Source organism: Salvelinus fontinalis, chromosome 6 (assembly GCF_029448725.1).
Source record: "Salvelinus fontinalis isolate EN_2023a chromosome 6, ASM2944872v1, whole genome shotgun sequence".
Taxonomy (NCBI): domain Eukaryota; kingdom Metazoa; phylum Chordata; class Actinopteri; order Salmoniformes; family Salmonidae; genus Salvelinus; species Salvelinus fontinalis.
The window spans coordinates 72,252,368-72,272,130 of NC_074670.1; the positions used below are offsets into that span (position 1 = coordinate 72,252,368).

General features: G+C 50.1%; 1 protein-coding gene across 3 annotated transcripts in view; it reads right to left on the bottom strand.

The window, feature by feature from the left end:
* Window positions 1-1,180: 1,180 nt before the first annotated feature.
* Window positions 1,181-19,763, bottom strand: part of LOC129858413 (NEDD4-binding protein 3-A-like) — a 68,973-nt gene continuing 50,390 nt past the window's right edge. For 2 of the 3 annotated variants that reach the window (XM_055927615.1, XM_055927616.1), the window contains exons 4-9: window positions 17,671-17,862; window positions 16,745-17,305; window positions 16,575-16,667; window positions 16,099-16,350; window positions 4,551-4,806; window positions 1,181-3,639 (exon numbers count right to left, since the gene is read on the bottom strand). In XM_055927615.1, the coding sequence (XP_055783590.1) occupies window positions 3,170-3,639; window positions 4,551-4,806; window positions 16,099-16,350; window positions 16,575-16,667; window positions 16,745-17,305; window positions 17,671-17,862 (1,824 nt within the window). In that variant the 3' untranslated portion in view covers window positions 1,181-3,169. The remainder of the gene's footprint in view (window positions 3,640-4,550; window positions 4,807-16,098; window positions 16,351-16,574; window positions 16,668-16,744; window positions 17,306-17,670; window positions 17,863-19,763) is intronic. The other variant, XM_055927617.1, reaches the window with a different exon arrangement.

Consider the following 19,763-nt stretch of genomic DNA (forward strand, 5'->3'; position numbering starts at 1 on the left):
ACCCGTCCTCCCCAATTAAAGAGTCACCAACCTCCTGTGGTACAGATATTTTTCCATCGGGTTCTAAAAGAACACTGGGTGTTTGTGTGTCCAGCACTCAACTTCACAAAACCACCCAGGGCAGCCACTCCCCTTCAGCTTACCTTGGAAAGACCTGTTCCTTACGCTAACAAAGATCCTCCAGTTTCCATCTAGGCTGACCTCTGCCCTCTGTCCAAACTCAGGGAGGAGGTATGTAAGGGCCAGTACAGGGTGTGTGTTGTACAGGGTGTGTGTTGTACAGGAAACAAGGCCGAGACATTCTAAAGTGTACTTTCCCAGCAGCTTCCTCCAGTCTGTAGTTCAGAGGGGCCACAAAAACTCATCTCTCAGTTAATAGTCTCCTTCACTACAGATATTGGGAGAATGTCAGCTGCATACTCCTCGCGTCCTCTCTCCTCTCCAACTTCTCAAAACCCATTGGATGAATAAGACAGGCGTCCCGTCCCTCTCACCTTTTCCTCCAATGGGTTTTGAGGAGGCGAACAGTATGCAATTGAGAGATTCTCCCATTGCCCAGTCCTGCACACAACAAATAGGTATTTAAAGTCCCAGGAGGATGGGGGAAAGGTAACCAAGTCTGAGATGAATGTACAAAGTTAAAAAGGGGGTGTAAAAATTACAGTGTTGACATATTTTAACCCAGGATGAGTAATAACAAGGGGAATTTTTGTCTTGTCAAATTAGTGTAAAATTATGCAGTCATTGCAGTGTAAATTCAACTCAATTTAGTGGAATGAAAAAATATTACACATTTGTGTGTGAATTGTAACACCATTTTGAGTCAAATTGACTCTGAAAATGTGACACTACCTGTAGAGTGACTTTAACACTATGTAGACTGGGACCAAATGTTATCTGAAACAGTGTTGAATTCAACTCTTAGGAGTTAAATTAACACTTTTATTTGTACTGTGTAGTACAAGACTAGTGTTTATGTATGTTACCGGGTTCAGTGTAGTATAGCAGAGTACATTATAGTATAGTGTAGTATAGCCTACCAGTGAATTACTACAAGTTGTAGATACAGGTTGTGCTTTTGTTTGTATTACTTAGGCAACAGCTAACGTAAAGGAAATTGCCCTCAAAGAAACTCTCACACCACTTGATGTTTATTATAGAAATTCAGAACCAACATATATAATGTTTATATATTTATTTAACTCCAGTGGTTTAACACAAGTCACAGTATAGTACAGTATTTATTTTTCCCTAAACAAGCGTCACTGTGGGATGGTTTTTTGTTGTTGTATTGAAAGCAGTAACTCCCGTCAATGAACTCTGAATATTTAATCAATCTAGGACCAAGATAATGTATTCAAAATAACTTGAGAAAAGTTATGTAATTGTATGTTTGTTAATGGGAAAATATGGCAATTTTCTTCCATTTGCTGAAAAGCATCAATTTAGGAGATAATAATTTTTTTCTCCGACAGCAACGATAGATGATCAGTAATTAGTCCATTGGGATGCAGAATAATGGCCAGAGGTGTAATATTAGGCTGTATTTGGCTATTCAGTCTATTCAGGCTATTTCCTCAAACAGTACATGCTTCTGCAGCATTAGTATATCTAACTAACAACTATATACAGCTTACGATATAGTGATTTGGGGACAGAAAATAGAATCACATGACAATAAATATAAATTCCATAAAATGTCCTGAATACAGTATTGTTACAGTATTACAGGTTTCTTCGAGGGTAATTTTACAACAACAAAATGTGTTGTTAATGGCAGAGCAACAGCTTCCGTGTGTTGGCCTCTGATGTTGGCCTCTGATGGTCTAGTGATGTTATGTTTCTCCTCTGAGCTCAGCTCCCTGGAAGCTCCCTGAATGAACTTTTAATTTCATTTACATTAGGCTTACTCTACACACTGCATACCAGTGCTGGCTTGCTTCTGAAGCTAAGCAGGGTTGGTCCTGGTCGGTCCCTGGATGGGAGACCAGATGCTGCTGGAAGTGGTGTTGGAGGGCCAGTAGGAGGCACTCTTTCCTCTGGTCTAAAAAAAAAAATATCCCAATGCCCCAGGACACTGCCCTGTGTAGGGTGCCGTCTTTCGGATGGGATGTTAAACGGGTGTCCTGACTCTCTGAGGTCATTAAAGATCCCATGGCACTTATCGTAAGAGTAGGGGTGTTAACCCCGGTGTCCTGGCTAAATTCCCAATCTGGCCCTCAAACCATCATGGTCACCTAATAATCCCCAGTTTACAATTGGCTCATTCATCCCCCTCCTCTCCCCTGTAACTACTCCCCAGGTCGTTGCTGCAAATGAGAACGTGTTCTCAGTCAACTTACCTGGTAAAATAACGGTAAAAAAATAAAATAAATAAAACACACTACAGACTTATTATCCAGTGACAATGACCGTACCTCACCACACCGGGACAAAACCCACATTTCTTTAGATCCTTTGGACAACGTCCTAGGTTGCATCTGAAACGGCTTCCTATTCCCTATGTAGTGCACTACTTTTGACAAGAGCCCCATTGGTCCTGGTCAAAATTAGTGCACTATACAGGGTATAGGGTGCCATTTGGGACGCATTCCTACCCTTACTTCCCCCCAGTCAACTTCAACTAGCCCACAGAACGGCTGTGAGGATCGGAACTATCAAACACACTGGTTTGATTATATACACACAGAACAACATTTGAATAAGTAACATTTACAAATAGGTTATTATTATTATTATCATCCTTTGTACATACAAGCAGCCCTCTAAAGTGAGGTTTGGTCGGTGTCGTGCTTGAAGGATTGTACAGTGTTCTCGACTCTAATACGCTGTAATTGATTGGTGGACTGAAACAGGAAGTTGTCATTGATTGGTGGATTGAAACAGGAAGTAGGAAGTGGAACTTCCAAAAAACAGTACCAGAGAGGGTATCATTGTATTGCTGATTATATATGCACACTATTCAGTCTAGTTCACACAGGTATAGGAGTGCAGCATTGTTTTGGAATTGGAACTGGGCCCTCCACAAGGACATAAAGATAAGGGGTCAGGATTTGGTTTGGAATGGGGCCCTCCTGTCCTTTAACATCTGTAAGAAGCCTGAGTATTCATCAAGGAGATAGGAAGAGTGTTTGGTTTGGAATGGGCCCCCCATCTAGTGTCCACTCAGTCAAATCTCAGACGACTCTATCCTCTCTATCCAAGGAAGACCAGGAGGAGGTATGCTGTCTTCCTCTCCTCTTTCTCCTCCTCCTCTTCCTCTCCTCACCTCCTGCACTTCCCTCTCCAGTGACTCATTACTGTAGTCTCCCATCTCTCGCCCTCCTCCTTCTCTTCCTCCCCTCACATCATGCTGTTCCCTCTCCAGTGTCCCTCCTTCTCCTCTTCCTCTGAGCAGGTATAGTTCTCTCTCCAGTGTTCCTCCTCCTCCTTCTCCTCTGAGCTGGTATAGTTCTCTCTCCAGTAGTTGGTTGTGGTGGTACATGTCCAGGTAGCTGGCCTGCAGCTCTCTCTGGTAGCAGATCACTTTCTCCTTCTCTGTCTGCCACGTCTGTCTCTCCTGCTCGAAGACTGTAGCCTGGGCCTCGCTCTGACGACGCTCTAACAACAGCTCTGCTCGCAGGCGCTCCTCTGTAGGGCCTGCAGTTAAAGAGAGAGAGGGAGGGAGAGAGAGGAGGAAGATACAGAGAGGGAGGGAGAGAGAGAGAGAGGGGAAGAGGAGGAAGAGAAAGAGAGGGGTACAGAGAGAGAGTGAGAGAGACAGACAATTTAATGATCACCAATTAGCTTATTGGTCAACACAGTAACATTAGTCACACAAACACATGACAGTCAAACATAACAATCAAACATAAGATTACATAACAATCCAATATAACATTACACAACAATCCAATATAACATTACACAACAATCAAACATAACAATCAAACATAACAATCAAACATAACAATCAAATATAATATAACATAACAATCCAATATAACATTACACAACAATCAAACATAACAATCAAACATAACAATCAAACATCACATAACATTACATAACAATCAAACATAACATTACATAACAATCAAACATAACATTACATAACAATCAAACATAACATTACATAACAATCAAACATAACATTACATAACAATCAAACATAACATTACATAACAATCAAACATAACATTACATAACAATCAAACATAACATTACATAACAATCAAACATAACATTACATAACAATCAAACATAACATTACATAACAATCAAACATAATATAACAATCAAACATAACATAACAATCAAACAAACAATCAAATATAACATTAAATAACAAACAACATAACAATCAATCAAATATAACAATCAAACATAACACAACAATCAAACATAACATAATAATAAATTATCTTTAACAGACACTTTTATCAAAAGCGACTTACAGTCATGCTTGCATACATTTTAGGTATAGGTGGCCCCAGGAATCAAACCCACAACCCTGGCGGTGCAAGCGCCATGCACTACCAACTGAGCTACAGAGGACCACATATCTATACCTGATGCCCCTCCTGATCCTCGAGACTCTAGTGTTCCACTCTCCTCTGCTCCACCTTTCTCCAGTTGTCGAAGTTGCGCCCCCTGTAGGGCTGTCTGCAGCGTGTCTATCTGTCCATCACGTCTCTGCAGCTCTCCTCTGGTCTCTCTCAGCTGGGTCTTCAGCTGGAACAGCTCTGACAGCTTGCTGGTCACCTCCGCCTGGGAGTCACGCAGCTGCTGCTTCAACAACGAGATCTCACCCGACTTCTGACACACCTGAAAGGTAAGGAGGGAGGGGTGGTGAAAGAGGAAGATAAATAAATCCTGCTCTTCACCAGCATCTCAGTCAATTCCTCATCTCTCTATGCCTGTCCTCCGTCCTCTTAGTTCACGGACCCATCTCTATGTTTTTACCTTCACTTACCTACAACTCTCCATCATCCTACTGCCTCACCTTCCCCACTATATTCTCCTACCCCCTCACCTTCCTCACTATATCCTCCTACTCCCTCATTAACATCCTCCATATCCCCTCACCTTCCCTCACTACATTCTCCTACCCCCTCACCTTGCTCACTATATCCTTCTACTCCCTCACCTTCCCCACTACATTCTCCTACCCCCTCACCTTCCCCACTACATTCTCCTACTCCCTCACCTTCCCCACTACATTCTCCTACCCCCTCACCTTCCCCACTACATTCTCCTACTCCCCCACCTTCCCCACTACATTCTCCTACTCCCTCACCTTCCCCACTATATCCTCCTACTCCCTCACCTTCCCCACTACATTCTCCTACCCCCTCACCTTCCCCACTACATTCTCCTACTCCCTCACCTTCCCCACTACATTCTCCTACCCCCTCACCTTCTTCACTATATCCTCCTACTCCCCCACCTTCCCCACTACATTCTCCTACCCCCTCACCTTCCCCACTACATTCTCCTACCCCCTCACCTTCCTCACTATATCCTCCTACTCCCTCACCTCCTTCCCCACTACATTCTCCTACTCCCTCACCTTCCCCACTACATTTTCCTACTCCCTCACCTTCCCCACTACATCCTCCATCCCCCTCACCTTCCCTCACTACATTCTCCTACCCCCTCACCTTCCTCACTATATCCTCCTACTCCCTCACCTTCCCCACTACATTCTCCTTCCCCCTCACCTTCCTCACTATATTCTCCTACTCCCTCACCTTCCCCACTACATTCTCCTACTCCCTCACCTTCCCCACTACATTCTCCTACTCCCTCACCTTCCCCACTACATTTTCCTACTCCCTCACCTTCCCCACTACATCCCCCTTCCCCCTCACCTTCCCTCACTACATTCTCCTACCCCCTCACCTTCCCCACTATATCCTCCTACCCCCTCACCTTCCCCACTATATCCTCCATCCCTCTCACCTTCCCCACTATATCCTCCTACCCTCTCACCTTCCCCACTATATCCTCCACCCCCCTCACCTTCCCCACTATATCCTCCTACCCCCTCACCTTCCCCACTATATCCTCCTACCCCCTCACCTTCCCCACTATATCCTCCATCCCCCTCACCTTCCCCACTATATCCTCCATCCCCCTCACCTTCCCCACTATATCCCCCATCCCCCTCACCTTCCCCACTATATCCCCCATCCCCCTCACCTTCCCCACTATATCCTCCATCCCCCTCACCTTCCCCACTATATCCTCCATCCCCCTCACCTTCCCCACTATATCCTCCATCCCTCTCACCTTCCCCACTATATCCTCCATCCCTCTCACCTTCCCCACTATATCCTCCACCCCCCTCACCTTCCCCACTATATCCTCCATCCCCCTCACCTTCCCCACTATATCCTCCATCCCCCTCACCTTCCCCACTATATCCTCCATCCCCCTCACCTTCCCCACTATATCCTCCATCCCTCTCACCTTCCCCACTATATCCTCCTACCCCCTCACCTTCCCCACTATATCCTCCATCCCTCTCACCTTCCCCACCATATCCTCCTACCCTCCTACCCTCTCACCTTCCCCACTATATCCTCCATCCCCCTCACCTTCCCCACTATATCCTCCATCCCTCTCACCTTCCCCACTATATCCTCCTACCCTCTCACCTTCCCCACTATATCCTCCACCCCCCTCACCTTCCCCACTATATCCCCCATCCCCCTCACCTTCCCCACTATATCCTCCTACCCCCTCACCTTCCCCACTATATCCTCCATCCCCCTCACCTTCCCCACTATATCCTCCATCCCTCTCACCTTCCCCACTATATCCTCCTACCCCCTCACCTTCCCCACTATATCCTCCTACCCCCTCACCTTCCCCACTATATCCTCCATCCCTCTCACCTTCCCCACTATATCCTCCATCCCCCTCACCTTCCCCACTATATCCTCCTACTCCCACACCTTCCCCACTACATTCTCCTACCCCCTCACCTTCCCCACTATATTCTCCTACCCCCTCACCTTCCTCACTATATTCTCCTACCCCCTCACCTTCCTCACTATATTCTCCTACTCCCTCACCTTCCCCACTACATTCTCCTACTCCCTCACCTTCCCCACTACATTCTCCTACCCCCTCACCTTCCCCACTACATTCTCCTACTCCCTCACCTTCCCCACTACATTCTCCTACCCCCTCACCTTCCCCACTACATTCTCCTACTCCCCCACCTTCCCAACTACATTCTCCTACTCCCTCACCTTCCCCACTACATTCTCCTACCCCCTCACCTTCCTCACTATATCCTCCTACCCCCTCACCTTCCTCACTATATCCTCCTACTCCCCCACCTTCCCCACTACATTCTCCTACTCCCTCACCTTCCCCACTACATTCTCCTACCCCCTCACCTTCCTCACTATATCCTCCTACGCCCTCACCTTCCCCACTACATTCTCCTACCCCCTCACCTTCCCCACTACATTCTCCTACTCCCTCACCTTCCCCACTATATCCTCCTACCCCCTCACCTTCTTCACTATATCCTCCTACTCCCCCACCTTCCCCACTACATTCTCCTACCCCCTTACCTTCCCCACTACATTCTCCTACCCCCTCACCTTCCTCACTATATCCTCCTACTCCCTCAACTCCTTCCCCACTACATTCTCCTACTCCCTCACCTTCCCCACTACATTTTCCTACCCCCTCACCTTCCTCACTATATCCTCCTACTCCCTCACCTTCCCCACTACATTCTCCTTCCCCCTCACCTTCCTCACTATATTCTCCTACTCCCTCACCTTCCCCACTACATTCTCCTACCCCCTCACCTTCCTCACTATATCCTCCTACTCCCCCACCTTCCCCACTACATTCTCCTACCCCCTCACCTTCCTCACTATATTATCCTACCCCCTCACCTTCCTCACTATATCCTCCTACTCCCTCACCTTCCCCACTACATTCTCCTTCCCCCTCACCTTCCTCACTATATTCTCCTACTACCTCACCTTCCCCACTACATTCTCCTACCCCCTCACCTTCCTCACTATATCCTCCTACTCCCCCACCTTCCCCACTACATTCTCCTACCCCCTCACCTTCCTCACTATATTATCCTACTCCCCCACCTTCCCCACTACATTCTCCTACCCCCTCACCTTCCCCACTACATTCTCCTACCCCCTACCTTCCTCACTATATCCTCCTACTCCCTCACCTCCTTCCCCACTACATTCTCCTACTCCCTCACCTTCCCCACTACATTTTCCTACTCCCTCACCTTCCCCACTACATCCTCCATCCCCCTCACCTTCCCTCACCACATTCTCCTACCCCCTCACCTTCCTCACTATATCCTCCTACTCCCTCACCTTCCTCACTATATCCTCCTACTCCCCCACCTTCCCCACTACATTCTCCTACTCCCTCACCTTCCCCACTACATTCTCCTTCCCCCTCACCTTCCTCACTATATTCTCCTACTCCCTCACCTTCCCCACTACATTCTCCTACTCCCTCACCTTCCCCACTACATCCCCCTTCCCCCTCACCTTCCCCACTACATTCTCCTACCCCCTCACCTTCCTCACTATATCCTCCTACTCCCTCACCTCCTTCCCCACTACATTCTCCTACTCCCTCACCTTCCCCACTACATTTTCCTACTCCCTCACCTTCCCCACTACATCCTCCATCCCCCTCACCTTCCCTCACTACATTCTCCTACCCCCTCACCTTCCTCACTATATCCTCCTACTCCCTCACCTTCCTCACTATATCCTCCTAGTCCCTCACCTTCCCCACTACATTCTCCTACTCCCTCACCTTCCCCACTACATTCTCCTTCCCCCTCACCTTCCTCACTATATTCTCCTACTCCCTCACCTTCCCCACTACATTCTCCTACTCCCTCACCTTCCCCACTACATTTTCCTACTCCCTCACATTCCCCACTACATCCCCCTTCCCCTCACCTTCCCTCACTACATTTTCCTACCCCCTCACCTTCCTCACTATATCCTCCATCCCCCTCACCTTCCCCACTATATCCTCCATCCCTCTCACCTTCCCCACTATATCCTCCTACCCTCTCACCTTCCCCACTATATCCTCCATCCCCCTCACCTTCCCCACTACATTCTCCTACTCCCTCACCTTCCCCACTATATCCTCCATCCCCCTCACCTTCCCCACTATATCCTCCATCCCCCTCACCTTCCCCACTATATCCTCCATCCCCCTCACCTTCCCCACTATATCCTCCTACCCCCTCACCTCCCCACTATATCCTCCATCCCCCTCACCTTCCCCACTATATCCTCCAATCCTCTCACCTTCCCCACTATATCCTCCTACCCCCTCACCTTCCCCACTATATCCCCCATCCCCCTCACCTTCCCCACTATATCCTCCATCCCCCTCACCTTCCCCACTATATCCTCCATCCCCCTCACCTTCCCCACTATATCCTCCATCCCTCTCACCTTCCCCACTATATCCTCCATCCCCCTCACCTTCCCCACTACATTCTCCTACTCCCCCACCTTCCCCACTACATTCTCCTACTCCCTCACCTTCCCCACTACATTCTCCTACCCCCTCACCTTCCTCACTATATCCTCCTACTCCCCCACCTTCCCTCACCACATTCTCCTACCCCCTCACCTTCCTCACTATATCCTCCTACTCCCTCACCTTCCTCACTATATCCTCCTACTCCCTCACCTTCCCCACTACATTCTCCTACTCCCTCACCTTCCCCACTACATTCTCCTTCCCCCTCACCTTCCTCACTATATTCTCCTACTCCCTCACCTTCCCCACTACATTCTCCTACTCCCTCACCTTCCCCACTACATTTTCCTACTCCCTCACCTTCCCCACTACATACCCCTTCCCCCTCACCTTCCCCACTACATTCTCCTACCCCCTCACCTTCCTCACTATATCCTCCTACTCCCTCACCTTCCTCACTATATCCTCCTACTCCCCCACCTTCCCCACTACATTCTCCTACTCCCTCACCTTCCCCACTACATTCTCCTTCCCCCTCACCTTCCTCACTATATTCTCCTACTCCCTCACCTTCCCCACTACATTCTCCTACTCCCTCACCTTCCCCACTACATCCCCCTTCCCCCTCACCTTCCCCACTACATTCTCCTACCCCCTCACCTTCCTCACTATATCCTCCTACTCCCTCACCTCCTTCCCCACTACATTCTCCTACTCCCTCACCTTCCCCACTACATTTTCCTACTCCCTCACCTTCCCCACTACATCCTCCATCCCCCTCACCTTCCCTCACTACATTCTCCTACCCCCTCACCTTCCTCACTATATCCTCCTACTCCCTCACCTTCCTCACTATATCCTCCTAGTCCCTCACCTTCCCCACTACATTCTCCTACTCCCTCACCTTCCCCACTACATTCTCCTTCCCCCTCACCTTCCTCACTATATTCTCCTACTCCCTCACCTTCCCCACTACATTCTCCTACTCCCTCACCTTCCCCACTACATTTTCCTACTCCCTCACATTCCCCACTACATCCCCCTTCCCCTCACCTTCCCTCACTACATTTTCCTACCCCCTCACCTTCCTCACTATATCCTCCATCCCCCTCACCTTCCCCACTATATCCTCCATCCCTCTCACCTTCCCCACTATATCCTCCTACCCTCTCACCTTCCCCACTATATCCTCCATCCCCCTCACCTTCCCCACTACATTCTCCTACTCCCTCACCTTCCCCACTATATCCTCCATCCCCCTCACCTTCCCCACTATATCCTCCATCCCCCTCACCTTCCCCACTATATCCTCCATCCCCCTCACCTTCCCCACTATATCCTCCTACCCCCTCACCTCCCCACTATATCCTCCATCCCCCTCACCTTCCCCACTATATCCTCCATCCCTCTCACCTTCCCCACTATATCCTCCTACCCCCTCACCTTCCCCACTATATCCCCCATCCCCCTCACCTTCCCCACTATATCCTCCATCCCCCTCACCTTCCCCACTATATCCTCCATCCCCCTCACCTTCCCCACTATATCCTCCATCCCTCTCACCTTCCCCACTATATCCTCCATCCCCCTCACCTTCCCCACTACATTCTCCTACTCCCCCACCTTCCCCACTACATTCTCCTACTCCCTCACCTTCCCCACTACATTCTCCTACCCCCTCACCTTCCTCACTATATCCTCCTACTCCCCCACCTTCCCTCACCACATTCTCCTACCCCCTCACCTTCCTCACTATATCCTCCTACTCCCTCACCTTCCTCACTATATCCTCCTACTCCCTCACCTTCCCCACTACATTCTCCTACTCCCTCACCTTCCCCACTACATTCTCCTTCCCCCTCACCTTCCTCACTATATTCTCCTACTCCCTCACCTTCCCCACTACATTCTCCTACTCCCTCACCTTCCCCACTACATTTTCCTACTCCCTCACCTTCCCCACTACATACCCCTTCCCCCTCACCTTCCCCACTACATTCTCCTACCCCCTCACCTTCCTCACTATATCCTCCTACTCCCTCACCTCCTTCCCCACTACATTCTCCTACTCCCTCACCTTCCCCACTACATTTTCCTACTCCCTCACCTTCCCCACTACATCCTCCATCCCCCTCACCTTCCCTCACTACATTCTCCTACCCCCTCACCTTCCCCACCACATTCTCCTACTCCCTCATCTTCCCCACTACATTCTCCTTCCCCCTCACCTTCCTCACTATATTCTCCTACTCCCTCACCTTCCCCACTACATTCTCCTACTCCCTCACCTTCCCCACTACATTTTCCTACTCCCTCACCTTCCCCACTATATCCTCCATCCCCCTCACCTTCCCCACTACATTCTCCTACTCCCCCACCTTCCCCACTACATTCTCCTACTCCCTCACCTTCCCCACTACATTCTCCTACCCCCTCACCTTCCTCACTATATCCTCCTACTCCCCCACCTTCCCCACTACATTCTCCTACTCCCTCACCTTCCCCACTACATTCTCCTACCCCCTCAACTTCCTCACTATATCCTCCTACGCCCTCACCTTCCCCACTACATTCTCCTACCCCCTCACCTTCCCCAGTACATTCTCCTACTCCCTCACCTTCCCCACTATATCCTCCTACCCCTTCATCTTCTTCACTATATCCTCCTACTCCCCCACCTTCCCCACTACATTCGCCTACCCCCTCACCTTCCCCACTACATTCTCCTACTCCCTCACCTTCCCCACTACATTTTCCTACTCCCTCACCTTCCCCACTACATCCTCCATCCCCCTCACCTTCCCTCACTACATTCTCCTACCCCCTCACCTTCCTCACTATATCCTCCTACTCCCTCACCTTCCCCACTACATTCTCCTTCCCCCTCACCTTCCCCACTATATCCTCCATCCCCCTCACCTTCCCCACTATATCCTCCATCCCCCTCACCTTCCCCACTATATCCTCCTACCCCCTCACCTCCCCACTATATCCTCCATCCCCCTCACCTTCCCCACTATATCCTCCATCCCTCTCACCTTCCCCACTATATCCTCCTACCCCCTCACCTTCCCCACTATATCCCCCATCCCCCTCACCTTCCCCACTATATCCTCCATCCCCCTCACCTTCCCCACTATATCCTCCATCCCTCTCACCTTCCCCACTATATCCTCCATCCCCCTCACCTTCCCCACTACATTCTCCTACTCCCCCACCTTCCCCACTACATTCTCCTACTCCCTCACCTTCCCCACTACATTCTCCTACCCCCTCACCTTCCTCACTATATCCTCCTACTCCCCCACCTTCCCTCACCACATTCTCCTACCCCCTCACCTTCCTCACTATATCCTCCTACTCCCTCACCTTCCTCACTATATCCTCCTACTCCCTCACCTTCCCCACTACATTCTCCTACTCCCTCACCTTCCCCACTACATTCTCCTTCCCCCTCACCTTCCTCACTATATTCTCCTACTCCCTCACCTTCCCCACTACATTCTCCTACTCCCTCACCTTCCCCACTACATTTTCCTACTCCCTCACCTTCCCCACTACATACCCCTTCCCCCTCACCTTCCCCACTACATTCTCCTACCCCCTCACCTTCCTCACTATATCCTCCTACTCCCTCACCTCCTTCCCCACTACATTCTCCTACTCCCTCACCTTCCCCACTACATTTTCCTACTCCCTCACCTTCCCCACTACATCCTCCATCCCCCTCACCTTCCCCACTACATTTTCCTACTCCCTCACCTTCCCCACTATATCCTCCATCCCCCTCACCTTCCCCACTACATTCTCCTACTCCCCCACCTTCCCCACTACATTCTCCTACTCCCTCACCTTCCCCACTACATTCTCCTACCCCCTCACCTTCCTCACTATATCCTCCTACTCCCCCACCTTCCCCACTACATTCTCCTACTCCCTCACCTTCCCCACTACATTCTCCTACCCCCTCAACTTCCTCACTATATCCTCCTACGCCCTCACCTTCCCCACTACATTCTCCTACCCCCTCACCTTCCCCAGTACATTCTCCTACTCCCTCACCTTCCCCACTATATCCTCCTACCCCCTCATCTTCTTCACTATATCCTCCTACTCCCCCACCTTCCCCACTACATTCGCCTACCCCCTCACCTTCCCCACTACATTCTCCTACTCCCTCACCTTCCCCACTACATTTTCCTACTCCCTCACCTTCCCCACTACATCCTCCATCCCCCTCACCTTCCCTCACTACATTCTCCTACCCCCTCACCTTCCTCACTATATCCTCCTACTCCCTCACCTTCCCCACTACATTCTCCTTCCCCCTCACCTTCCTCACTATATTCTCCTACTCCCTCACCTTCCCCACTACATTCTCCTACCCCCTCACCTTCCTCACTATATCCTCCTACCCCCCCCACCTTCCCCACTACATTCTCCTACCCCCTCACCTTCCTCACTATATTATCCTACTTCCCCACCTTCCCCACTACATTCTCCTACCCCTCACCTTCCCCACTACATTCTCCTACCCCCTCAACTTCCTCACTATATCCTCCTACTCCCTCACCTCCTTCCCCACTACATTCTCCTACTCCCTCACCTTCCCCACTACATCCTCCATCCCCCTCACCTTCCCTCACTACATTCTCCTACCCCCTCACCTTCCTCACTATATCCTCCTACTCCCTCACCTTCCTCACTATATCCTCCTACTCCCTCACCTTCCCCACTACATTCTCCTACTCCCTCACCTTCCCCACTACATTCTCCTACTCCCTCACCTTCCCCACTACATTCTCCATCCCCCTCACCTTCCTCACTACATTCTCCTACCCCCTCACCTTCCTCACTATATCCTCCTACTCCCTCACCTTCCCCACTACATTCTCCTACTCCCTCACCTTCCCCACTACATTTTCCTACTCCCTCACCTTCCCCACTACATCCCCCTTCCCCCTCACCTTCCCCACTATATCCTCCATCCCTCTCACCTTCCCCACTATATCCTCCTACCCCCTCACCTTCCCCACTACATTCTCCTACCCCCTCACATTCCTCACTATATCCTCCTACTCCCTCACTTCCTTCCCCACTACATTCTCCTACTCCCTCACCTTCCCCACTACATTCTCCTACCCCCTCACCTTCCTCAATATATCCTCCTACTCCCTCACCTCCTTCCCCACTACATTTTCCTACTCCCTCACCTTCCCCACTACATCCTACAACACCCTCACCTTCCCTCACTACATTCTCCTACCCCCTCACCTTCCTCACTATATCCTCCTACTCCCTCACCTTCCTCACTATATCCTCCTTCTCCCTCACCTTCCCCACTACATTCTCCTACTCCCTCACCTTCCCCACTACATTCTCCTTCCCCCTCACCTTCCTCACTATATTCTCCTACTCCCTCACCTTCCCACTACATTCTCCTACTCCCTCACCTTCCCCACTACATTTTCCTACTCCCTCACCTTCCCCACTACATCCCCCATCCCCCTCACCTTCCTCACTATATCCTCCTACCCCCTCACCTTCCCCACTATATCCTCCATCCCTCTCACCTTCCCCACTATATCCCCCATCCCCCTCACCTTCCCCACTATATCCTCCATCCCTCTCACCTTCCCCACTATATCCTCCACCCCCCTCACCTTCCCCACTATATCCTCCACCCCCCTCACCTTCCCCACTATATCCTCCATCCCTCTCACCTTCCCCACTATATCCTCCTACCCTCTCACCTTCCCCACTATATCCTCCATCCCCCTCACCTTCCCCACTACATTCTCTTACTCCCTCACCTTCCCCACTATATCCTCCAACCCCCTCACCTTCCCCACTATATCCTCCATCCCCCTCACCTTCCCCACTATATCCTCCATCCCCCTCACCTTCCCCACTATATCCTCCATCCCCCTCACCTTCCCCACTATATCCTCCATCCCCCTCGCCTTCCCCACTATATCCTCCATCCCCCTCACCTTCCCCACTATATCCTCCACCCCCCTCACCTTCCCCACTATATCCTCCATCCCCCTCACCTTCCCCACTATATCCTCCATCCCCCTCACCTTCCCCACTATATCCTCCATCCCTCTCACCTTCCCCACTATATCCTCCTACCCCCTCACCTTCCCCACTATATCCCCCATCCCCCTCACCTTCCCCACTATATCCTCCATCCCCCTCACCTTCCCCACTATATCCTCCATCCCCCTCACCTTCCCCACTATATCCTCCATCCCCCTCACCTTCCCCACTATATCCTCCTACCCCCTCACCTTCCCCACTATATCCTCCATCCCCCTCACCTTCCCCACTATATCCTCCTATCCCCTCACCTTCCCCACTATATCCTCCTACCCCTTCACCTTCCCCACTATATCCTCCTAACCCCCTCACCTTCCCCACTATATCCTCCATCCCCCTCACCTTCCCCACTATATCCTCCATCCCCCTCACCTTCCCCACTATATCCTCCTATCCCCCTCACCTTCCCCACTATATCCTCCTAACCCCCTCACCTTCCCCACTATATCCTCCTAACCCCCTCACCTTCCCCACTCCCTCCCCCAACCCTCTCACCTGCCACTGAGTCTCCTCCAGTGTAGGACTGGTTCCCTTCAGACTCCCCTGACCCTCTCTCTGACTCCCCCCGCCCAGAGCGTCCAGTTCGTCCTGCAGTCTGTTCTTCTCCTGCTGGGCCTTGTGCAGCTGCAGCTGCAGTGCATGCTGGGAATGCTGGGCATGCTGGGAAACCTGACGCAGCTTGGCGGCGTACAGATGCTTCAACTCCTCCAACTCCTTCTCCCACAGACGCTGTTTACCTTCAAACACCTACAGTGAAGGAGGGGGAGAGGGGGAGGGAGGGGGAGAGATAGAGGGGGAGGGAGAGAGAGAGGGAGGGAGAGATAGAGGGGGGAGGGAGAAAAAAAAATCAAGAGTTATAGACGCACAACCACATGCCCACCAACTCGCTCGCACACACACACACACACACACACACACACACACACACACACACACACACACACACAAAAAAAAGCTGGTCTACTCAAAACCTGTGCAATGGCTCCTTCACTCTCATCCAGGTTCCTCCTCATCTGTTTCAGCTCGTGTTCCTTCTCCGCCAGCCTCTCCTCCAGATCACGCACCTGGACAGTCAACCAACCAATCAGTCATTCAACTAATGAAATCAACAAATCAACCAACTGATCCTTCCATCACTCACCACCTCCTCTACGGAAAACGACAGTTCGTAAGGGGGCGGAGCCTCCCCTCCGTATGGCGTCAGGCGGCTGAGCGTTGCCATGCTACGACACGACATGGCCATCTCCGCCATAGCAACCCCTGACGACCCCGCAACCTTTGATGCTCGGTCCAGAGAGCCAATGGTGTTGATGTGGCTCATGGAGGCACTGAGGGTGGTAACATACATCTTCATCATTATCATGGTCATATCTATCCTCCTCCTCTTCATCATTACTGATCTACAAAGAAAACTACAGACACATAGAGAAACACACAGACACATAGAGAAAGGCACACAGACACATAGAGAGACACACAGACACAGAGAGAAAGGCACACAGACACATAGAGAGACAGACAGACAGAGAGAGAGACAGACAGAGAGAGACAGACAGACACAGAGAGAAACAGGAGTTGACCTGATGTGAGCCAGCTGTGGTCTGAAGGGAGGTCTGTATGGAGGAAGACTGTTCATGGAGTTATGACCAGAGTCTGACAGGTTCTCATCCTCCTGACTCATCCCACGCACTGATGCCACCACCTGTATCACAACATTAATACCAACTGTTATCTTATCATCATCCCCACTATTATCATCATCGTCCTCACCAGCATCACCACTATCATCATCACCAGCATCGTCACTATTATCATCACCAGCATCATTAATATCATCATCATCACTATCATCATCGTTGTCATCATCATCATCACCAGCATCATAACTATCATCATCGCTATCATCATCACCATTAATATGAAGTATCATCATCACCATAATAATCCTAGCACATTGGACAGTACTGATAAAGTCCCTTCCTGACGTTTTTAAAGAACAACACATACACTTGTACATGTTTCAGGACAGATATCACCAGACTATAACGGTGCCATGTGTTGGGGCACCTTGTTTCCGCTGGAGGTGGGTCCACCATGGCGGGAGGGTGAGGAGGAGGAAGAGGAGCTGGAGACGTAGGCCCGGTGGAGCCCGTTGGACAGGCCCTGGTCTGAGTCCTCTATCTTGGCAGGGTAGAGGTTCTGCATGGAACTGAAGTTCTTGGGTGTGACAGGCTTGAAGGCAGACGGCCTGAGACGAGACTGGAAGGAGACTAGAAGAATTAGTAGGTGAAAATGTCAGGTTAGAGAGAGAGAGAGACACAAGGTAGTCAGACAGGGAGAGAGGTATAGAGAGACAGACAGATAGAGAGGTTTAGAGAGACAGACAGGGAGAGAGGTATAGAGAGACAGACAGGTAGAGAGGTATAGAGAGACAGACAGGAAGCGAGGTATAGAGAGACAGACAGGTAGAGAGGCATAGAGAGACAGACAGGGAGAGAGGCATAGAGAGACAGACAGATAGAGAGTTATAGAGAGACAGACAGGGAGAGAGGTATAGAGAGACAGACAGGTAGAGAGGTATAGAGAGACAGACAGGTAGAGAGGTATAGAGAGACAGACAGGTAGAGAGGCATAGAGAGACAGACAGGGAGAGAGGCATAGCGAGACAGACAGGTAGAGAGGCATAGAGAGACAGACAGGGAGAGAGGCATAGAGAGACAGACAGATAGAGAGGTTTAGAGAGACAGACAGGTAGATAGGTATAGAGAGACAGACAGGAAGTGAGGTATAGAGAGACAGACAGGAAGAGAGGCATAGAGAGACAGACAGGGAGAGAGGTATAGAGAGACAGACAGATAGAGAGGTTTAGAGAGACAGACAGGGAGAGAGGTATAGAGAGACAGACATGTAGAGATGTATAGAGAGACAGACAGGTAGAGAGGTATAGAGAGACAGACAGGTAGAGAGGTATAGAGAGACAGACAGGTAGAGAGGTTTAGAGAGACAGACAGGTAGAGAGGTATAGAGAGACAGACAGGTAGAGATGTATAGAGAGACAGACAGGTAGAGAGGTTTAGAGAGACAGACAGGTAGAGAGGTATAGAGAGACAGACAGGTAGAGAGGTATAGAGAGACAGACAGGGAGAGAGGTATAGAGAGACAGACAGGTAGAGAGGTTTAGAGAGACAGACAGGTAGAGAGGTATAGAGAGACAGACAGGTAGAGATGTATAGAGAGACAGACAGGTAGAGAGGTTTAGAGAGACAGACAGGTAGAGAGGTATAGAGAGACAGACAGGTAGAGAGGTATAGAGAGACAGACAGGGAGAGAGATATAGAGAGACAGACAGGTAGAGAGGTTTAGAGAGACAGACAGGTAGAGAGGTATAGAGAGACAGACAGGTAGAGAGGTATAGAGAGACAGACAGGTAGAGAGGTTTAGAGAGACAGACAGGTAGAGAGGTATAGAGAGACAGACAGGTAGAGATGTATAGAGAGACAGACAGGGAGAGATGTATAGAGACAGACAGGTAGAGAGGTTTAGAGAGACAGACAGGGAGAGGGGTATGGAGAGACAGACAGGTAGAGAGGTTTAGAGAGACAGACAGGTAGAGCGGTTTAGAGAGACAGACAGGTAGAGAGGTTTAGAGAGACAGACAGGTAGAGAGGTTTAGAGAGACAGACAGGTAGAGAGGTTTAGAGAGACAGACAGGTAGAGAGGTATAGAGAGACAGACATGGAGAGAGGTATAGAGAGACAGACAGGTAGAGAGGTATAGAGAGACAGACAGGTAGAGAGGTTTAGAGAGACAGACAGGTAGAGAGGTATAGAGAGACAGACAGGTAGAGATGTATAGAGAGACAGACAGGGAGAGATGTATAGAGACAGACAGGTAGAGAGGTTTAGAGAGACAGACAGGGAGAGGGGTATGGAGAGACAGACAGGTAGAGAGGTTTAGAGAGACAGACAGGTAGAGCGGTTTAGAGAGACAGACAGGTAGAGAGGTTTAGAGAGACAGACAGGTAGAGAGGTTTAGAGAGACAGACAGGTAGAGAGGTATAGAGAGACAGACAGGTAGAGAGGTATAGAGAGACAGACATGGAGAGAGGTATAGAGAGACAGACAGGTAGAGAGGTATAGAGAGACAGACAGGTAGAGAGG